Here is an 18159-nt window from a genome sequence, read left to right as displayed (position 1 = left end):
GATTTTCTATGATAAAAAGTTACATATGTGGTCCTTGAGACTTCCTTTTCCTCACCTCCTCCATTAACTATTTCTATTACCATAGCTTTTCTATACATTTTTTGTGCTGTAATCCAAATCATAGCTCATGAGTTCCTCAGTATTGTTTTATTTTTATCAGTGTCTGTTACAGAATTCAGTTAATATTTTCATCAAGGTATTTAATTAAACAACCTCATAAAATTCCCCTCCAAATTCTCAGGTCATTCTCTCACAAATGTAGGAATGCTAAGTGGGATAAGTGTTCCTACTTAGGACTTGTATATGGGCCATATGTACCTTGGGAACGCTTATAGCAAGGTGCCCTTTTTTGGGATGATGTACGTAGAGGGAAACAGTTGAACAGAATATGTATGTGGAGGGACAGTGAAGGTAGAGCAAATGGATTCTGTCCAAACTATCCTAGATATGGATGGGTTTCAGTTGGAGGTACATGATAAGCCTGGACATAATCAGAAAGCCAACAGGACATGACCACTCCTTGCAGATAGTATATATTTTTGATGAGCCACAATAGTCTTTATTGCACAGAAAAAGGCTTTCCAAAATATCTTTTCACGTATATGTTTCTTGATGCAAAGCTGGTAGCCCTTCCTAGTCAATCAAATTGAAAGAATGAAGCTCCTGAGATATCTACTAATAAATAGATCTCTGGCTATTTATTACCAGGAAAGATAAAGACCTTGAAGTTGAAGTTCAAGAGAGGAAAGGCTGGTGCTAGGATACCACTAGTAGAACAAAAGAGAGTCCTTGGTAGTGGAGTGTCATGTTCAAGGGACATGAAAATTTGAATCACTTGAGGTGCTTTCCAAGGTAGTTGTGCTAATTCACTGATTTACAGTTTCATTAACAATTTATTAGAGTGCCTGCCTGCCCATAATCCCTTCAACTTTGACTCTTCCCATCTTTTCTCCTCTTTGACAATTACCTGGGTGTGCAGTAAACATCATGTTCTTATCTGCATTTTTCTTTATGATTAAGAGCTCTCTTTTATGTGTTTTTTTATAGTTTACAAGTCTTCTAGAAGAACTATTCATATCCTTAGCTTAATTATCTTATGGAAATGACTTCTGGATGCATAAATGTACATGTTCATATATATGTATATATATATATACACACACACACATAGAAGTATATTTACACATATATGCATTTATAAACATGTATTCATTATATTGTTATATAAATGTATATATATGCTATTGTCATATATGATGATTTATGCACACAGACATACATACACGGTTTATGCATCTTGGAAACAAAATCCTGATGCAAAGTGTTTTTATTTTTTTATCTCCAACTGCTTATTTTTTTCTCATAGGTGAATTAATTTTGTTTATACAGAAAATTTTCACTTATATGTAGTCGTATCTTGTAATTGCCTCTAGCACTTATTTGGTTAATAATATATTTCTTGCTCATAGCTGTGAAAGATATATGATTTGCTTCTCTAAAATTTTATGACATTAAGGTCATATATTAATTCAGATTGCATTATGGAATACTGTGTTAAATGTTACTCTTAAGCCTAATTTCCTGTTTTTCTCAACAATTTTTATCAAAGAGTGATTTCTTTCCTTGTTTCATTGTTTCTAATTCTCCCTGTTCTAGTTTTTTCCATTGATCTAGCTCTCTCTATTCTAACCAATAACATATGGTTTTGGTGAATGTTGCTTTATAACAGTTTGAGGCCTAGACTTGATATTTCATGAAGAGATATAATCTGTCCCTACCTTTCCTCGGTATTTCCCTTGATATTATAGATCTTCAGTTTTTCCAAGTTGAATTGTTATTATTCTAGGGATTTTTATAAAGTAACTCAAAAATTTGATTGAATAGCCATAAAAATGACTAATTAATAATGGAAGTATTATCATTTTTGTTATATTATCATGCCCCAGTTATGAGTAAGAAACATTCCTCCAGGTATTTATAATGTTCTATATTTCTTCAAGAGATACACAATATTATTTATACCAATATTTTTTGTATTTTGGAAGATTGATCTATAGATTTTATTTGTATCCATTTTGTAGTTTTTTGCAGAAAGGGATTTCTCTATTATTGTCTGTTGGATTTTTGTTATATCATATGAAAATGATATTGATTTTCTGAGAGTTTATTTTGTAGGATGTACATTGGCTGAAGTTATTGTCAGTTACTATTTCTCCTGATTCCCTAGGATTTTCTGAGTTTAAATATCAGGTCATAAGGAAATAAGAATAGCGATAGATATTCCTGTTTATCTATCTTAATTATGTTTTTGATTTTTTTTTCTTATCTCATTGCTATCGCTAGAATTTCCAGAAGTATTTCAAATAATAGTGGGGAGAGTGGGTAGTCTTGCTTTATTCCTGTATTGATTGGGACAGATTCTAGCATCAATTTCACATGATGTTTGTCTTTTTAAAATTAGATACTTTTATTGTGTATATACACATATGCATTTATATACACATATTTTTTAGTTACTTCTTCATTTATTTATTTAAGGTCCCTCCATGTCTACAATTAGAAGGGCATTTTAACATAAATGGGTGCTGCATTTTTTCAAAAATCATCTATTAAGATGATTATTTAGTTTTGGCTGTTTTCCTTTTCAATATGATTTTATTGATTGTTTTTCTAATGTTGAACTATCCTTGTGTCTCTGGTATATATCCAATTTGTTCTTCATGAGCCGTTTTTTTTGGATCAGTCACTATAGTCTGATGACAGGATTTTATTTCAAATTCTTAAATCAAGGTTCATTAAAGGTCTGTATTTCTCCTCCTTCTATGCCTTATTTTCCCCTTATTTAGGTATTAGAATTGCATTTATCTTATTAGTGAAATCTCACGGTGCTTTCTCAATTTGTAAATCTATATTTATGTATTATCAGTCCTAATTACTCTTTGAAAGGTTGATGTAATTCAGGACCAGAGGAGAGGAATGCTCAACTCCCTTGCCTCCACTCCCTCCCATTGTGACATGACTATCTTACAATTCTATTTTTTTTCTGTAATTGGATTATTAAAGAACTGCATTTGGTTTTTTGTTAGTTTGGATAGTATATATTTTTGAAGATTTTCCTTTATTTCTTTTGTGTTCTTAGTTTTGTTACCATAAAACTGGGTATTGTTGAATATTTTTTTTTTTATTTCTTGAACTGTTGTTGTGATTTTACTGTCTGTTAAATTGTTGGTTGGATTTTCTACCATCTTCTTTTTAATCTGATCAGTAAAAGCTTCATCAATTTTGTTAGTTTTTTCAAACCTCCAAACTTTAGTTTTATTGTCATTTCCAAAGTGATTTTATTTTTCATTTTTATTATTTGGTTAACAGTCTATTTTTCCTCTGATTTTTAGTATCCTCATTTTATGATTCTTTTTGTGTATTTGTTGACTTTCCAAATTTTTAAAGTTTATTCCATTCATTAATTGTTCCCTTTCCAATTGTGTTAATGTATGTTTCCAGAATGATTTTTTTTGTTTTTTCTTTAACAGCATGCCAGAAATTTTACCAGGTTATTTCATCATGATCATTTTCCACTTGGATTTCTACTTTTTTCATTAGGTTAACTAAGAGCTTATCATTTTTTCTCATACTTTTCAAGAAACCATTAGTTTAATCAATTTTAAATTCATTTATTTTTCCAATTTATATCTTTTAAAATTACATTTTATAAAGAAAAAAATTGATTTTTCCTCTTCCTACTTCACCTACACATACAATATTTGTGAATGAATGAAAAACTCCCTTTTATGAACTCATACCGCTAATAAGAACAAATTCCTACAATGGTCATGTTCAACAAAATGCTTATGCCTCATTCTGCACTCTGTCATGAGGTAATTAGCGTGTTTAATCATTAGGCCTCTTGAATCATATTTGCTCATTACACTGAATAGTGTTACTAAGTCTTTCAAAGTCTCTTTTGTCATTACCAAGTCTGCTTACATCTCTCTCCATCATATACTACAAGTCTTCCCAGTTTTCTCTCAATCAATCCCCTTCATTATTTCTTGAAGCACAATAGTATTCCAACACATTTATGTAACATAACTTGTTCAACCATTCCCCAGTTTCTAGGCAGCCCTTCAGATTTCCACTCTTTGCCACCTCAAAAAGGAGGTAGATATTTTTTATACCAACAGCTTTCATTTTGTTTATGCCTATCATTCCTGTAATCTAGCCTCCTTCTAATCTTCCCCTTCTCCCACAGTAATTCCTGCTAGGATTGACAGGCGATGTTACTATTTAATAATAGACGTCACTCTTTAGTGATGGTGGCTCAGGTCACTTTTTAACAGCTCAAGTCACCATATCACTGTTTTTCCTCTACTGGTTAGCAAAAGTGCTTAGGAGCTAGGTTGTATTTCATTTTTTAAATAATGAACATCATTTTGCTTTCAAAAGGGATATTAGCTTCAACAATATAAGAAGAGGTGTGACATATATTATGGATAAACTTTCTCCTATACCACTTCTAGGCATAGACAAGGGAAAGATCAGGCTTAATATGGATTTGCCCCTTTACAAATCCATCACTGACAACGGATGGATGTGTTGACACCTCTGCTACTACTTTTAAACAAATCTTAGCATAGATAGCAACTTAAAGACTTCTTGTAGCTGGATTTTCTGAACTTTTAAAACTCATGAGGCCTAGCCATCTTCATTCTCTTCCACCTAAAAGCAGGCAAGCATAGACACAGAATGATGCAAACAACAGTGGGGCAGTGTACCCTTAGCTTTAGCTCATATCCAGATGGGACAGCGTCTGAGAGTCCCATTGTAATTGGTCTTCCCCAAACACTCTCCAGGAAGGAAGGAGCCTGACCAAGAGTTTTCACCTGGATGCCTTTCTAGTATTCTGTAGTTCTAACTCCAGAGTTAATAAAAAAGGATCCTCTTCACCCCATTGTTAGAGGGCCCAAAGCAATCACAAAATGCCTGCAAATGCTCCAGATTATATGTAAATGCATCTGGAGATCATACTATGCCAACTCACAAATACTGGTGTCTTTGACTGTTTTTCCATTACACTCACAACAAATAATTCTAAGAGAAATAAGAAAAAGAACACAAATATATGACCAACCACCATTTCCTAATGGAAAGTCATCAAGGAGATTTTTAGGTAGGAGATAGATGGTAGGTTGTAAGGAGTAGGAAGAAGTAAAGGAAAAGGGTAAAATTAGGATAAAATAATAAAACAAGTAACAAATAGTTTCAGAGAGTGAATCATGAAGGAGGTTGATAAGGAGAGAAAGAAAATGAAAGAGCTGGTTCCCAGGATCTGGGCTGGGTGAAGATTGGGATGGGTTCAGACTATTTCAGTTAATGATTACTAGTGCTGGTCACACTTTCATCAATAAAAGATAAAATCAATATGAATCAAGGGCACAACTAAAAAAATTTTAATTTAAAAGGTCTAGGAACTAAGGAATTGAAGATTTGGATGCTTCAAACTATTGGTTTAGAAAATGTATTTTCATAGAAATTCTACAGCATTTTATGGGTTTTTTAAGGAAGACAAAGTATAAGCAATAAATAGCTGATTGACTTATTATATTCATTCAATAAGTGTCATCAGGTTTGATTGCAGCTCTATAACTAGACATTGTAGACAGGCAAGTGTAGCTAATTTGTATGCTGTATATTCTCACCTAAAAGTAAGTCAAACTGGGACTTTCCTGATGGTCTATTTGCCTTTATGTCAATCAAGTACCAGTTGACTTTATATAATAATGTTCCTTTAAGCACAAAGGGAGTTCCTCTGATCTAATTCAGTAATAATGATAAAGGCTGTCAGGCAAACGTTCATCACCAGTAACTGTGTATTCCAACTGGCATGAGCGGATGCTCTGGGAGAAAGTCAAGCTCTCCATGGCTCTCAGAAAGTGGATTAAATCCATTTCCTAAATGCATGTCTTTTGCTGGTAGCACCAGTCCTCTTACTACACCTAAGTTGTAGCGTGTAGCAATATATCCTCCTGTATTACTTACAGTTTAGTCTTCATAGATTAGAAAAAAACTCATATCCATCTATCCATCTATCTGTGTGTGTGTGTGTGTGTGTGTGTGTGTATGGAGAGACAGAGAGTGAAAGAAGAGTCCAATTGTAATGTTATAAAAGGAATAAATTTAAATTAATTAATTATTCAGTACTGAATGTTTTCTGGGACACTGTACTCCTTCCCAGACCAATAAATCTTTTGAAGTCCCCTTCAGCCTGCAGATGAGGAAAAATCTCACATACAAAATGAAATATTCTCTGCTTTTGGAGAGTTTACAAGTTTCTGGGGTAGGTTGGGGGAGGATACAATATATATATATATATATAGATAGATAGATAGATAGATAGATAGATAGATAGATAGATAGATGATAGATTTAAATACAAAATGCAATCATCAATAAAATATTTGGGGCCCGTAATCCACAATGCTAATTTTCTCTATCACATCCTAAATTCTTATCTAAAATTTTTATCAATTTCTCTACTTTTCTTAACCTTTTCTTTGTTCTGCCATGACCTTCAGTCACTCCCCTTTTCTCTGTTTTCCCAGGTCAACATGCCTTCTTTGGATTAACTTTCTTCTTTGAAATCTTGACTCTGTGCTTAACCAGCAAATGTTACACTTTTTTCCACCCTTGCCATCAGGGTACCCCAGAATCTCAACTACATGAACAAGGCATAGGAATTAGGCAAAAGTCATCCTGGCCCAGTGGTCCAGACATGTTAAAGGACCAGTTGTGTCTCTGGCCCAGTATTTTGGACCTGATTGTTAGGACCAGGTGATTGCCTAGCTATGGGAGTAGCCTAGAGGCTCTCTAAAGATGCAGCCCTTGACCTTTGGTGTTGAATATAATGAAATTCAGGCCACATCTAATTCATAATCCTCTATGGTGGTCAGGAGCTCATAATAGTAAAACTATCCCATAGGTAAGTAGTAAGAATGCAATGTCTTCAAAACTCTAGCTTTGACCCAGTGGTCCACATCTGATGTCCCTCTGTAAAAATGGACCAGTGGTATGGATAAGATAATGAGGCAAATATGTTTCTTTCCTATTAGTATCCTGACAGGGAAACTATAGTATTGGATGTGCTCCTGATTTTTGTTGAAGGTACACCCAGGTGCCTAAGTTATGTTAATGGCACAGTTATGGGCTAAGGTCAGGTTTGGGGGCCTAAGTTTCTTGTCACCTAGCCCACTTTTCTTTTTGCCAAATGACTCTACCTTCCCCAGATTTTGCATTTTATGAGAGAACATTCTTGAATGGCATATCCATGAGACTTAGAAGAGGCATAGACCTCTCAGAAGGACCAGGGTGAAGGAAATGTAAGTCCTCTGGGGTCTCCAGTCAAGTAAGAATGTGACAGTTGGTGGCTGGGTTCTGTGACTGTTGGAGTCTGAAGAAATGTATAGATTGTCTTTGGACACAACCAGCCAAAAGAAAACTGAGCTCTCCTTCTCCATTTTTATATTTCCAAGTCTGCTAAAGTGAAAAAAAAGAAGATAATCAAATGCCCAGTTGTTTTATTTTGTTTGGTTGGTTTTTTTACCATTACACATTCCAGGAGTTTACTCAGGAAAGGTTACCAAATACATATTTTAAAGGAAGTTACAGGGAAAGATAAGGGAAGAAATAAAGTTTAACATCTTTGGTTAGAGACAAAATACTTTAGGCTCTCATAAAGGACTGTCCTTTTTGTTCTGGACTAAATATCTTATATATCTCTTCAAGGAAATGTGATACCTGCTCCTTAAGAGAATTTCCTCTTCTTTTTGAGTGTGAGTTTTATACACTCCTAAAGGTTCCGACTGGATTCAGGAGTTCATAATCTTTAGCCTTTCTAACTTAGGGCTTACAAACAGCTTCAGATCAGGCCCCAATGCACACCACCCAGCACCCCACGGCCCATCTTTGTCACCCAACTAATGTAACGTCAGTTAAACGTCTTCCCTTCCCCCCATTAACAGGCCTCAGGTGGAGCCCATTAAGGGAAACTTGATTGGGGAGGCTTTTTTTGTGGGAAGGCCCACACCTTTTATTAATTTTTAATGAGGCACTCATCACAGGGGTCATGATTACTCCCCCACCCCTTCTCCCAACTCTATGCCCACCCTAAAAAGTCTACATTTATTCTGAGGGGAAGTTTCATTTTGGGGGAAAGGAAAAGTTGCTTTCCTTTTAGAAAAGCAGGTCTAGCCTGTGCTAGCAGGCCCTCCTGGATGTGTCAGGGTGCTGACTGCTATGCCACCCTAGAACCCAGGTTATATTCCTTATATTAAGAACTCTTGCCCCAGTTGGGATATTTTCCCCCAAGTCAACACACTTGGCTATTATTTTTCATTGCACCAAGTGTTACCTTTTTTTGTTTTTACTTTCAGTGTATAAGGGGGTATCAGTGGCAGGAAATAGCATGGCATATTGAAGGGTTCATTCCTTCTTTTTAAAAAAAAAACAAGTTATCTGCCTTTAAATGAGCAGTGGTTCTGAGCTGTTTACATCAATGTTATTTTCTCTTCTGTCCTATCAAGGGAATAAACACCACCCTATGTGTACAGCTGAACTTGAAATACAGAAATGAATTTTGTTGAAATGTGACCCAGAATGTGACATGCTGACATGGAGTTCATTATCTGAAATTTGTAAATTGACAGAGACAACAAAGTGATTCTTCAGATTCTCTCTTCCTTCTCCACTGCCACCCATTCTGATGTAATCAAGAATTCATCTTTTTACAAATATACATCAAAAGATAACTATAAGCTGTCAAGTTGTTTGTCCTTTGTTTTCAAAGAGGACCAATGACATTCCAAGGTGATGTCTTGACTTGTGTGTGAGGCAGAGCTGCATAAAGTCAACAGCCTCACTCTCTCTTTCAGTCATCAAAATTCAGTGGCAAGACAAAAGGCAGCATGACCTGGGGTGCCGTGGACGACCTTGGCATGGTGAATGTCTGACTAAGTTCTAACTGCTCCATAGCACCTGCTTCAGCCACCTTTGTGGCCCCTGGAACAAATTGATCCTATCTACTCTTTCTGCTAAGGGAAAGCTTGGGATAGACACCTCCCCTTATTCATCAGTGGTTTTGTGACCTGTTAGTTACCCTCCATTTGGTTAAAGCCCATCTGCTCAGATGGTTTACCAGGGTATGGCCACTGCACATGCTAGAGTTTTTTGGAGTCACAGGTGAGAGATGAGTGTCACATGAACACCAAAGGTAGATGAACAGCCCTGAAACTACCATGAAGAAATTTCCATAAGGAATACAAAGGTAACAATGTTATTGCACCTTCTTAACCTATAGGGGGCAAGAATTTAAAGTTGGTGTATGCTACTTTCAATCCCATTTCTTTCTTTCTATCCTATTTGCTCATTGGTAAATCAATCTGGCCTTCAGTTCCCCTCATTTGTTAAATGAGTAGAGTGGATTAGCAAATACTAATGTAACTTCCAGTTCTGGGTTCTCTGAATCAGACTAGAAAAAGGGAAAATACATGATCATAAATTACTGTCATTTGTCATTATGTGTCATGGGCCATGGCAGATAGTTACAAGGAACTTTAGGAGTCACCTAGACCACACTGCACTGGTTTTAAGTGACAAAATTAAGATTCCTGGCAGTATCTGGTAGCAAAAGAATGGACACTCTTTGTGCTATAAAGTGGAAATAATCAAAACGTTTACAAAGATCACTAAATGTTCCAAAGACTTAGATAGTGGCCACTTGAGGGACAGACTAAATATGAAGATCCTAGCATAGGAAAGTGAAATCCTTTAAGTATGAAGCAATATCTAGTTTAGGATTGGCATGGGGAAAGAAGGGGTAATTAAGGAGTTGGCATTAACAGAAATGGCTAATTACTAACATTATAGGAGAACAGGGATGGGGTTAGGAGATTAAGAGATGATATTCTGAGCTTTCCAACCTTAGAAAATGATGACAGCACTGTAAGAAATAGAAAAATCATTAGCCTAACTTGTTTTGGAAGAAAGAATATATTCAATCTCTATTTTGTTTGTGAGCTATCAGCAGGATAACTTGGTGGAAATGTCCTCCAGGCAGATAGAAATGGAGGTCTAGAATCCTATAGAAGAAATCCAGGATAGAACTGGAAATTTAGAAATCTATTTTTTTTTTTTGGAGGGAGAGGATATGGAGGAGTGACAGTTGAAGTCCTGAAAATAGAAAATGAGAACTATTGTGAATTGCTTTTGAGAGGTCAACTTGCAATCTTGGGTATAGAATTAACCATCTCCATCAGAAGTCTCCTATTTTAGCTTTCTAATAAAAAGAGAAAGGTAGACTTCTCATTAAGATGGTGATACTGTATGACCAAGAGAAGTCTATCCCACCAATAATGATGCATCAAAATTCTAAAAATGCATTGAAAATGATAAAGAAAACCCATTTTATTTAAAAATAAAAACTCCTCTATTCAGTGTAGGATGGTACAAGAAGACTGCCAGAAGTTTATTAATGCTCTAAGTGGAGACAAATCAAAAGAGGCAGAATCCACAGTCCAGAGGCACAAACAGGAGATTAAAAGAAATTAAAGGAGGGAGGAAGGACAGAAGAAAAAAATACAAAGAAGTAAAAAGGAAAGAAAGAAAGGAAAATTTGGAAGGAGAGTAAATAGCTGAGATCTAGTTTCAAAAGTAAAAGAAATCCTGAAATATAGAGTGAAGCAGCTGAACTTAATAATCACAAAAAACTTCAAGAAATATAAACCTGAGATTGGAAAAGACAGAAGAAAATGTTAAGTCTCCACTATATTTTTACAAAATACCCTCAAACAAAGATTAATGAGGTAAGAATCATAAGCCTTCCTGAATACCATGATCCCTTTCCCACCATTAAAAATTAATTCGCATGCCACATTTCATGAAATCATAAAAGAAAACTCATCACATTACTAAAACCAGAAAGCAAAATAAAAATAGAAAGAATCCACCAGCACATCCTCAAAGTACCTAAGTACTGTGAGAATTAATATCAGGAAATTTCAGATCAAAGAAAAATTACTGCAAGTAGCCAGAAGGACATAATTTAAGGTGCAAGAAACCAAAGTCAGGGAATCCAAAGGAATATGGTACCCCTTCTGTATAAAAGAAAATTTTAGAATATGATATTCAAAAAGCAGAAGATAAAGTGTTACAGTAGAGCAAAATTTACTCAGAATATCTGAAAATGAACTACAGGGAAGAAAAGAGATTTTAACTAGAGAACTTTCCAACACTGTTAAAGAAAATGGCACAGATGCAACAGGGAAGACAAAAGAAACCTTGAGATTAGGGAGCCAAGATGGCGGAGTGAAAGCAACGACTCACCTAAGCTCCTGGACAAACTCCTCTGGATATCTCTGAAAGGAGAATCTGACCAAACTTTGGAGGTGTTGAATCCAGTGGGTGACAGACTTTGACAGATTCAGAGCCCAGGTTAGACTGGAAGGTCCACGGGAAGGATCTGTTCCGCGGGGGTAAGCCCCAGCGCACAGCGCAGCACGGTCAGCACAGCAGGGTGGAAGGGACCTGAGAAGCCTGAGACTGGCGGGCGAAACCAGCGGAGCAGGAGACAAGACAAACCGAGCAGGTGAGAGCTGCTGAGCACCAGATATCAGCACAGCAGCCTTTGAAACCTTCAGCCTGAAGACTAAACTTCGGTCAGCTGAGGAGATCTCCTGAGACCAGACCACCCCTCCCACACACCTAACAAGCTAACCCCAGGGTTGATCTGGGACACAAAAAACAAAAACCTGCTTTTAGCCTCGACACACATCAGCTCAACACAAAGATCTGTACCTTCTGACTGAAAGAACCAGAAGCTACAACACTCAGCCAACATCATGAATCGGAAAAAGCAGACGAAAAGTGAAAAAACCATAGAATCTTTCTATGGGGATAAGGGCCAAAACACAAACACCAAAGAGGTCAGAGCTGAGACTGTACTTCCATCTGAAACCTCAGAAGGGACTATGAATTTCTCGCAAGCTCAACTAGATTACCTGGAACAGCTGAAGAAGGAAATAAAAGAAAAACTGGCTAATGATTTTAAAATTATAAAAAAAGAATTCACTGATGAGAACATCACTCTGAAAAGGAAAATTGAACAAATGGAAAAGGAAGTTCAAAAATTAACTGGAGAGAATAATTCCCTAAAAGGAAGAGTTAATCAAACGGAAAAGGAAACCCAAAACCTGATTGGGAAAATTGATCAAATGGAAAAGGAAACACAAAACCTAACTGGGAAAATTGGTCGAATGGAAAAAGAAGTACAAAAATTAAATGGAGAAAATAGCTCCTTAAAGGGAAAAATTGGTCAGAAGGAAAAGGAGATGCAAAAGTTAACTGAAGAAAACAATACGATGAAGATTAGAATTGGGCAAGTAGAAACTAATGACTCAATGAGGCAACAAGAATCAGTCAAACAAAATCAAAAGAATGAAAAGATAGAAGAAAATGTAAAATATTTAATTGGAAAAACAACTGACCTGGAAAATAGATCCAGGAGAGAAAATTTAAGAATTATTGGCCTGCCAGAAACCCATGATGAAGAAAAGAGTCTGGACAATATCTTCCAGGAAATCATCAAGGAAAACTGCCCAGAAGTACTAGACCCAGAGGGCAAAATAGTCATCCAAAGAATCCACAGTTCCCCTCCCGAAAGGGATCCCAAACTCAAAACCCCAAGAAATATCGTTGCCAAATTCCAGAGCTATCAAGTGAAGGAGAAAATACTACAAGCAGCCAGAAAGAAACAATTCAAATATCAAGGACATACAGTCAGGATCACACAGGACCTTGCAGCTTCCACATTAAAAGATCGAAAGAATTGGAACCCAATATTCCGTAAGGCAAAGGAGTTGGGACTTCAGCCAAGAATCAACTACCCAGCAAAGTTCAGCATAACATTTCAGGCAAGGAGAAAGTCATTCAATGAAATAAGGGATTTCCAGAGCTTCCTGACCAAAACACCAGAACTCAATAGACAATTTGATCTTCAAATGCAGGTCTCCAGAGAATCATAAAAAGGTAAACAGGGGGGAAAAAACAAAAACAAAAACTTGCTACTCAATTAGGGCAAACTGTTTACCTCCCTATAAGGGAAAATGATACCTGTTAATCTTGAGAACTGTGCAGCTATTATGATAAAAGGGATATATGTAGAGGGAACGGGCATAAAGTAAATGATGTCATGTCAAAAATATGATTTAAGTATGAGAAGGGATTGTAATAGGAGGTGTGAAAAGGGGGAAGCAGAAAATGGCAAATTATATCACAGGAAGAAGTACAAAACTATGGTAGAGGGAAGGAGGGGAGGGAGATGAGCATTGTTTGAGAGGTACTCTCATCTGATTTGTTTAAAGGAGGGAACAATAATCTTAAGTAGATAATCCTAACTAGCTCTATAGGTAGTAGGAGGGGAAGGGGGAAGAAAGGGGAGGGTGGCTAAAAGGGAGGAAAGAAGCAATAAGAGTAAAGGGGAGTAAAAGGGAGGGGGGCTAAAAGAAGGAGGGGAAGGCTGCAGGAGGAGGGGGAGAAAAGTGAATACTATTGAGGAGGGGAAGGGAGACGGGAGAGCTAAAAGCACAAATGGTGGGAAAGAGGTTGGAGGGAAATACACAGATTGTAATCATAACTGTGAATGTGAATGGAATGAACTCTCCCATAAAACAGAGATGGATAGCAGAATGGATTAAAAGCCATAATCCAACAATATGCTGCTTACAAGAAACACATTTGAAATGGGGGGATACACATAGGATAAAGGTCAAAGGATGGAGCAGAATATATTGTGCTTCAGCTCATGCAAGAAAGACAGGAGTAGCAATCCTAATCTCAGACAAAGCAAAAGCAGAAATAGATCTAATCAAAAGGGATAAGGATGGAAACTATATCCTGCTAAAAGGCACCATAGACAATGAAGCAATATCATTACTAAACATGTATGCTCCAAGTGGTATAGCATCCAAATTCTTAGAGGAGAGGTTGGGGGAGTTGAAGGAAGAAATTGATAGCAAAACTATACTAGTGGGGGACCTCAACCTCCCCCTCTCTGAACTCGATAAATCTAACCTCAAAATAAACAAGAAAGAGGTTAAGGAGGTAAATAAAACTCTGGATAAGGTAGATATGATAGATCTTTGGAGAAAATTAAATGGGAATAGAAAGGAATATACCTTTGTCTCAGCGGTACATGGAACATTTACAAAAATTGACCATGTACTAGGACATAAAAATCTCACAATCCAGTGCAGAAAGGTAGAGATAATCAATGCATCCTTTTCAGATCATAATGCATTAAAAATTACATGTAATAAAAGGCCATGGAAAGAGAAACCAAAAATCAATTGGAAACTAAATAATCTAATTCTAAAGAAGGGTTGGTTAAAGAAGAAATCATAGAAACAATCAACAATTTCATTCAAGAGAATGACCATAGTGAGACAACATACCAAAACTTATGGGATACTGCAAAAGCAGTTATTAGGGGAAGTTTTATATCTTTGAATGCTTACATAAATAAAATAAAGAGGAGATCAATGACTTAGGCTTGCAGTTGAAAAAGCTAGAAAAAGAACAAATTGAAAATCCCCAAGTAAATACCAAATTTGAAATACTGAAAAAAAAAGGAGAGATTAATAAAATTGAAATTAAGAAAACTATTGAATTAACAAATAAAACCAATAGTTGGTTTTATGAAAAAACTAATAAAATTGATAAACCTTTGGTCAATCTGATTAAAAAAAAAGAAAGAAGAAAATCAAATTACTAATATTAAAAATGAAAGGGGTGAACTCACCTCCAATGAGGAGGAAATTAAAACAATAATTAGAAACTACTTTGCCCAACTTTATGCCCACAAATTCGATAATCTAAACGAGATGGATGAATATTTTAAAAAATACAAATTGACCAGATTAACGGAAGAGGAAGTTGAATACTTAAACAACCCCATCTCAGAAAAAGAAATTGAACAAGCCATCAATGAACTCCCTAGGAAAAAATCTCCAGGGCCAGATGGATTCACAAGTGAATTCTATCAAACATTTAAAGAACAGTTAATTCCAATACTATATAGACTATTTTTGAAAATTGGGAAAGAAGGAGTCCTCCCAAATTCTTTCTATGATACAAATATGGTTTTGATACCCAAACCAGGAAGAGACAAAACAGAGAAAGAAAATTATAGACCAATTTCCCTAATGAATATAGATGCAAAAATTTTAAATAAGATTTTAGCAAAACGAATACAGCATCTTATCATGAGATTCATACATTATGATCAGGTAGGATTCATACCAGGATTACAGGGCTGGTTCAATATTAGGAAAACTATTAGCATTATCGATCACATCAACAACAAAGCTAACAAAAACCACATGATTATCTCAATAGATGCAGAAAAAGCTTTTGACAAAATACAACACCCATTCCTACTAAAAACACTGGAGAACGTAGGAATAAAGGGAACTTTCCATAAAATAATAAGCAGTATCTATCTAAAACCTTCAGCAAGCATTATATGCAATGGGGATAAGCTAGATGCATTTCCAGTAAGATCAGGGGTGAAACAAGGTTGTCCATTATCACCACTATTATTCAATATGGTACTAGAAATGTTAGCTGTAGCAATTAGACAAGATAAAGATATTCAAGGAATAAGAATAGCCAAAGAAGAAACTAAGTTATCACTCTTTGCAGATGATATGATGATTTACCTAGAGAATCCCAGAGATTCAAGTAAAAAATTACTTGAATTAATAAACAACTTTGGCAAAGTTGCAGGTTACAAAATAAACCCACACAAATCTTCTGCATTCCTATATATTAGCAACAAAGTCCAACAGCAAGAGATAGAAAGAGAAATCCCATTTAAAGCTAGGGTAGACAGTATAAAATACTTAGGAGTCTACCTGCCAAAACAAACCCAGGGATTATATGAACACAATTACAAGACACTTTTTGCACAAATAAAGTCAGATTTAAGTAAGTGGAAAAACATTAGTTGCTCATGGGTAGGCCGTGCTAATATAATAAAAATGACAATTCTACCCAAATTAATATACTTATTTAGTGCCATACCAATTAAACTATCAGACAATTATTTTCTAGAGCTGGATAAAATATCAAAATTCATTTGGAAAAACAAAAGGACCGGAATATCAAAGGGACTAATGAAAAGAAATGCTTGGGAAGGTGGCTTAGCACTACCAGACCTCAAACTGTACTATAAAGCAGCAATTATCAAAACCACTTGGTATTGGCTAAGAAACAGAGAGGTAGACAAGTGGAATAGACTTGGCACTCAAGATGCAGTAGGCAAGGAATATAGCAACCTTCTGTTTGATAAACCCAAGGACCCCAACTTCTGGGATAAGAACCCACTGTTTGACAAAAATTGTTGGGAAAACTGGATAACAGTGTGGTGGAAATTAGGCATAGACCCATACCTGACACCGTACACAAGAGTAAAGTCCAAATGGGTACATGATTTAGGTATAAAGATTGATACCATGAATAAACTGGAGAAGCAAGGAATAGTGTATTTATCAGATCTATGGAGAAGGGAAGAATTCTTTACTAAAGGAGAGATAGAAAGCATTATGAAATACAAAATGGATAACTTTGATTACATTAAACTGAGAAGTTTTTGCACAACCAAACCCAATGCAACCAAAATCCGGAGGGATGTAGTAAATTGGGAAAGAATTTTTACAGCTAAGCTCGGGGGAAAAGGCCTCATTTCTAGAATATATAGAGAACTGACTCATATGTATAATCATAAAAGTCATTCCCCAATTGATAAATGGTCAAAGGATATGAACAGGCAATTTTCAGAGGAAGAAATTAAAGCTATCTATAATCATATGAAAAAAATGCTCTAAATCACTATTGATTAGAGAGATGCAAATCAAAACAACTCTGAGGTACCACATCACACCTATAAGATTGGCAAACATGACAGAACAAGAAAATGATAAATGCTGGAGAGGATGTGGGAGAGTTGGAACACTGATTCATTGTTGGTGGAGCTGTGAGCGCATCCAACCATTCTGGAGAGCAATTTGGAACTATGCCCAAAGGGCTACAAAAATGTGCATACCCTTTGACCCAGCAATATCGCTACTAGGACTATATCCCCAAGAGATCATAAAAATGGGAAAGGGTCCCACATGTACAAAAATATTTATAGCAGCACTCTATTTAGTTGCCAAAAACTGGAAGTCAAGGGGATGTCCATCAATTGGGGAATGGCTGAATAAATTATGATATATGAATGTAATGGAGTACTATTGTGCCATAAGAAATGATGAACAAGAAGATTTCAGAGAGGCCTGGAAGGACTTATATGACCTGATGCTGAGTGAAAGGAGCAGAACCAGGAGAACTTTGTGCACAGCAACGACCACAGTGTGCGAGAGTTTTTTCTGGTAGACTTGGAATTTTGTAATAACGCAAAAACTTGTTATAAAAAAAAAAAATCCCAAAGGTGGTTCTCAAGGCATAATGCCTTCCACACTCAGAGAAAGAAATATGGAAGTCATTCACAAAATGTAGCAGATCATGTTTGTGTATGTGTATGTTTTTGTGTATCATGTTTTGATTTGTTATATGATTTCTTTCATTTAATTTAGTCTGACTACATAGCATGACTATAGTGAAAATATACTCAATAGGAAAATATATGTAGAACCTATACAGAATTGTATGCAGTCGTGGGGAGGGAGGGGGGTAGTGGGGGGTACGTGTGGGGGGGATAAAATCTCAATTGTATGGCAGTGACTGTTAAATATTAAAAAATTAAAAAAAAAAGAAACCTTGAAAAGTTTGAGCATTGAGAAGGGGCTAAATGAGAAAAAGGGGTTAATTGAGAAGTGATACATATCTCTTGAGATTTCCATTGGATCACAGACTTCTTGAGACTTCTAGGATCACAGAGGGAGTAAAGAAGGACAAATATAGAGCCTGGAGGTGGCTTGGTTCCATGTTGTTGATAATAAGAAAGGAAAGGAAATGGAAGGTAAGAAATATACACTAGTAATGAAATTGGAGGAGGGAAGAATTTGTTGTTTCTCATCATTCAATGTACAGAAGAGTATACAAATATGTAGT

At 35.9% G+C, this 18159-nt stretch overlaps 1 protein-coding gene across 1 annotated transcript; it reads left to right on the top strand.

Moving 5' to 3' along the window:
- The first annotated feature begins 7337 nt into the window (after positions 1-7337).
- Positions 7338-13433, top strand: LOC140507201 (uncharacterized). Its single transcript, XM_072615215.1, has 2 exons — positions 7338-7826; positions 8577-13433. The coding sequence occupies exon 2, from the start codon at positions 11889-11891 to the stop codon at positions 13068-13070; it is 1182 nt and encodes a 393-aa protein (XP_072471316.1). The 5' UTR covers positions 7338-7826; positions 8577-11888; the 3' UTR covers positions 13071-13433.
- Positions 13434-18159: the final 4726 nt, after the last annotated feature.

The sequence above is a fragment of the Notamacropus eugenii genome, chromosome 5, assembly GCF_028372415.1.
Source record: "Notamacropus eugenii isolate mMacEug1 chromosome 5, mMacEug1.pri_v2, whole genome shotgun sequence".
Classification (NCBI taxonomy): domain Eukaryota; kingdom Metazoa; phylum Chordata; class Mammalia; order Diprotodontia; family Macropodidae; genus Notamacropus; species Notamacropus eugenii.
Note: the sequence above shows the minus strand (reverse complement) of the source record. Positions and strands in the feature narration are given on the sequence as shown.

Bases quoted from the DNA above. Each gene is read 5' to 3' on its own strand.
- LOC140507201 (XM_072615215.1), top strand. From the start codon at position 11,889: ATGAATCGGAAAAAGCAGACGAAAAGTGAAAAAACCATAGAATCTTTC.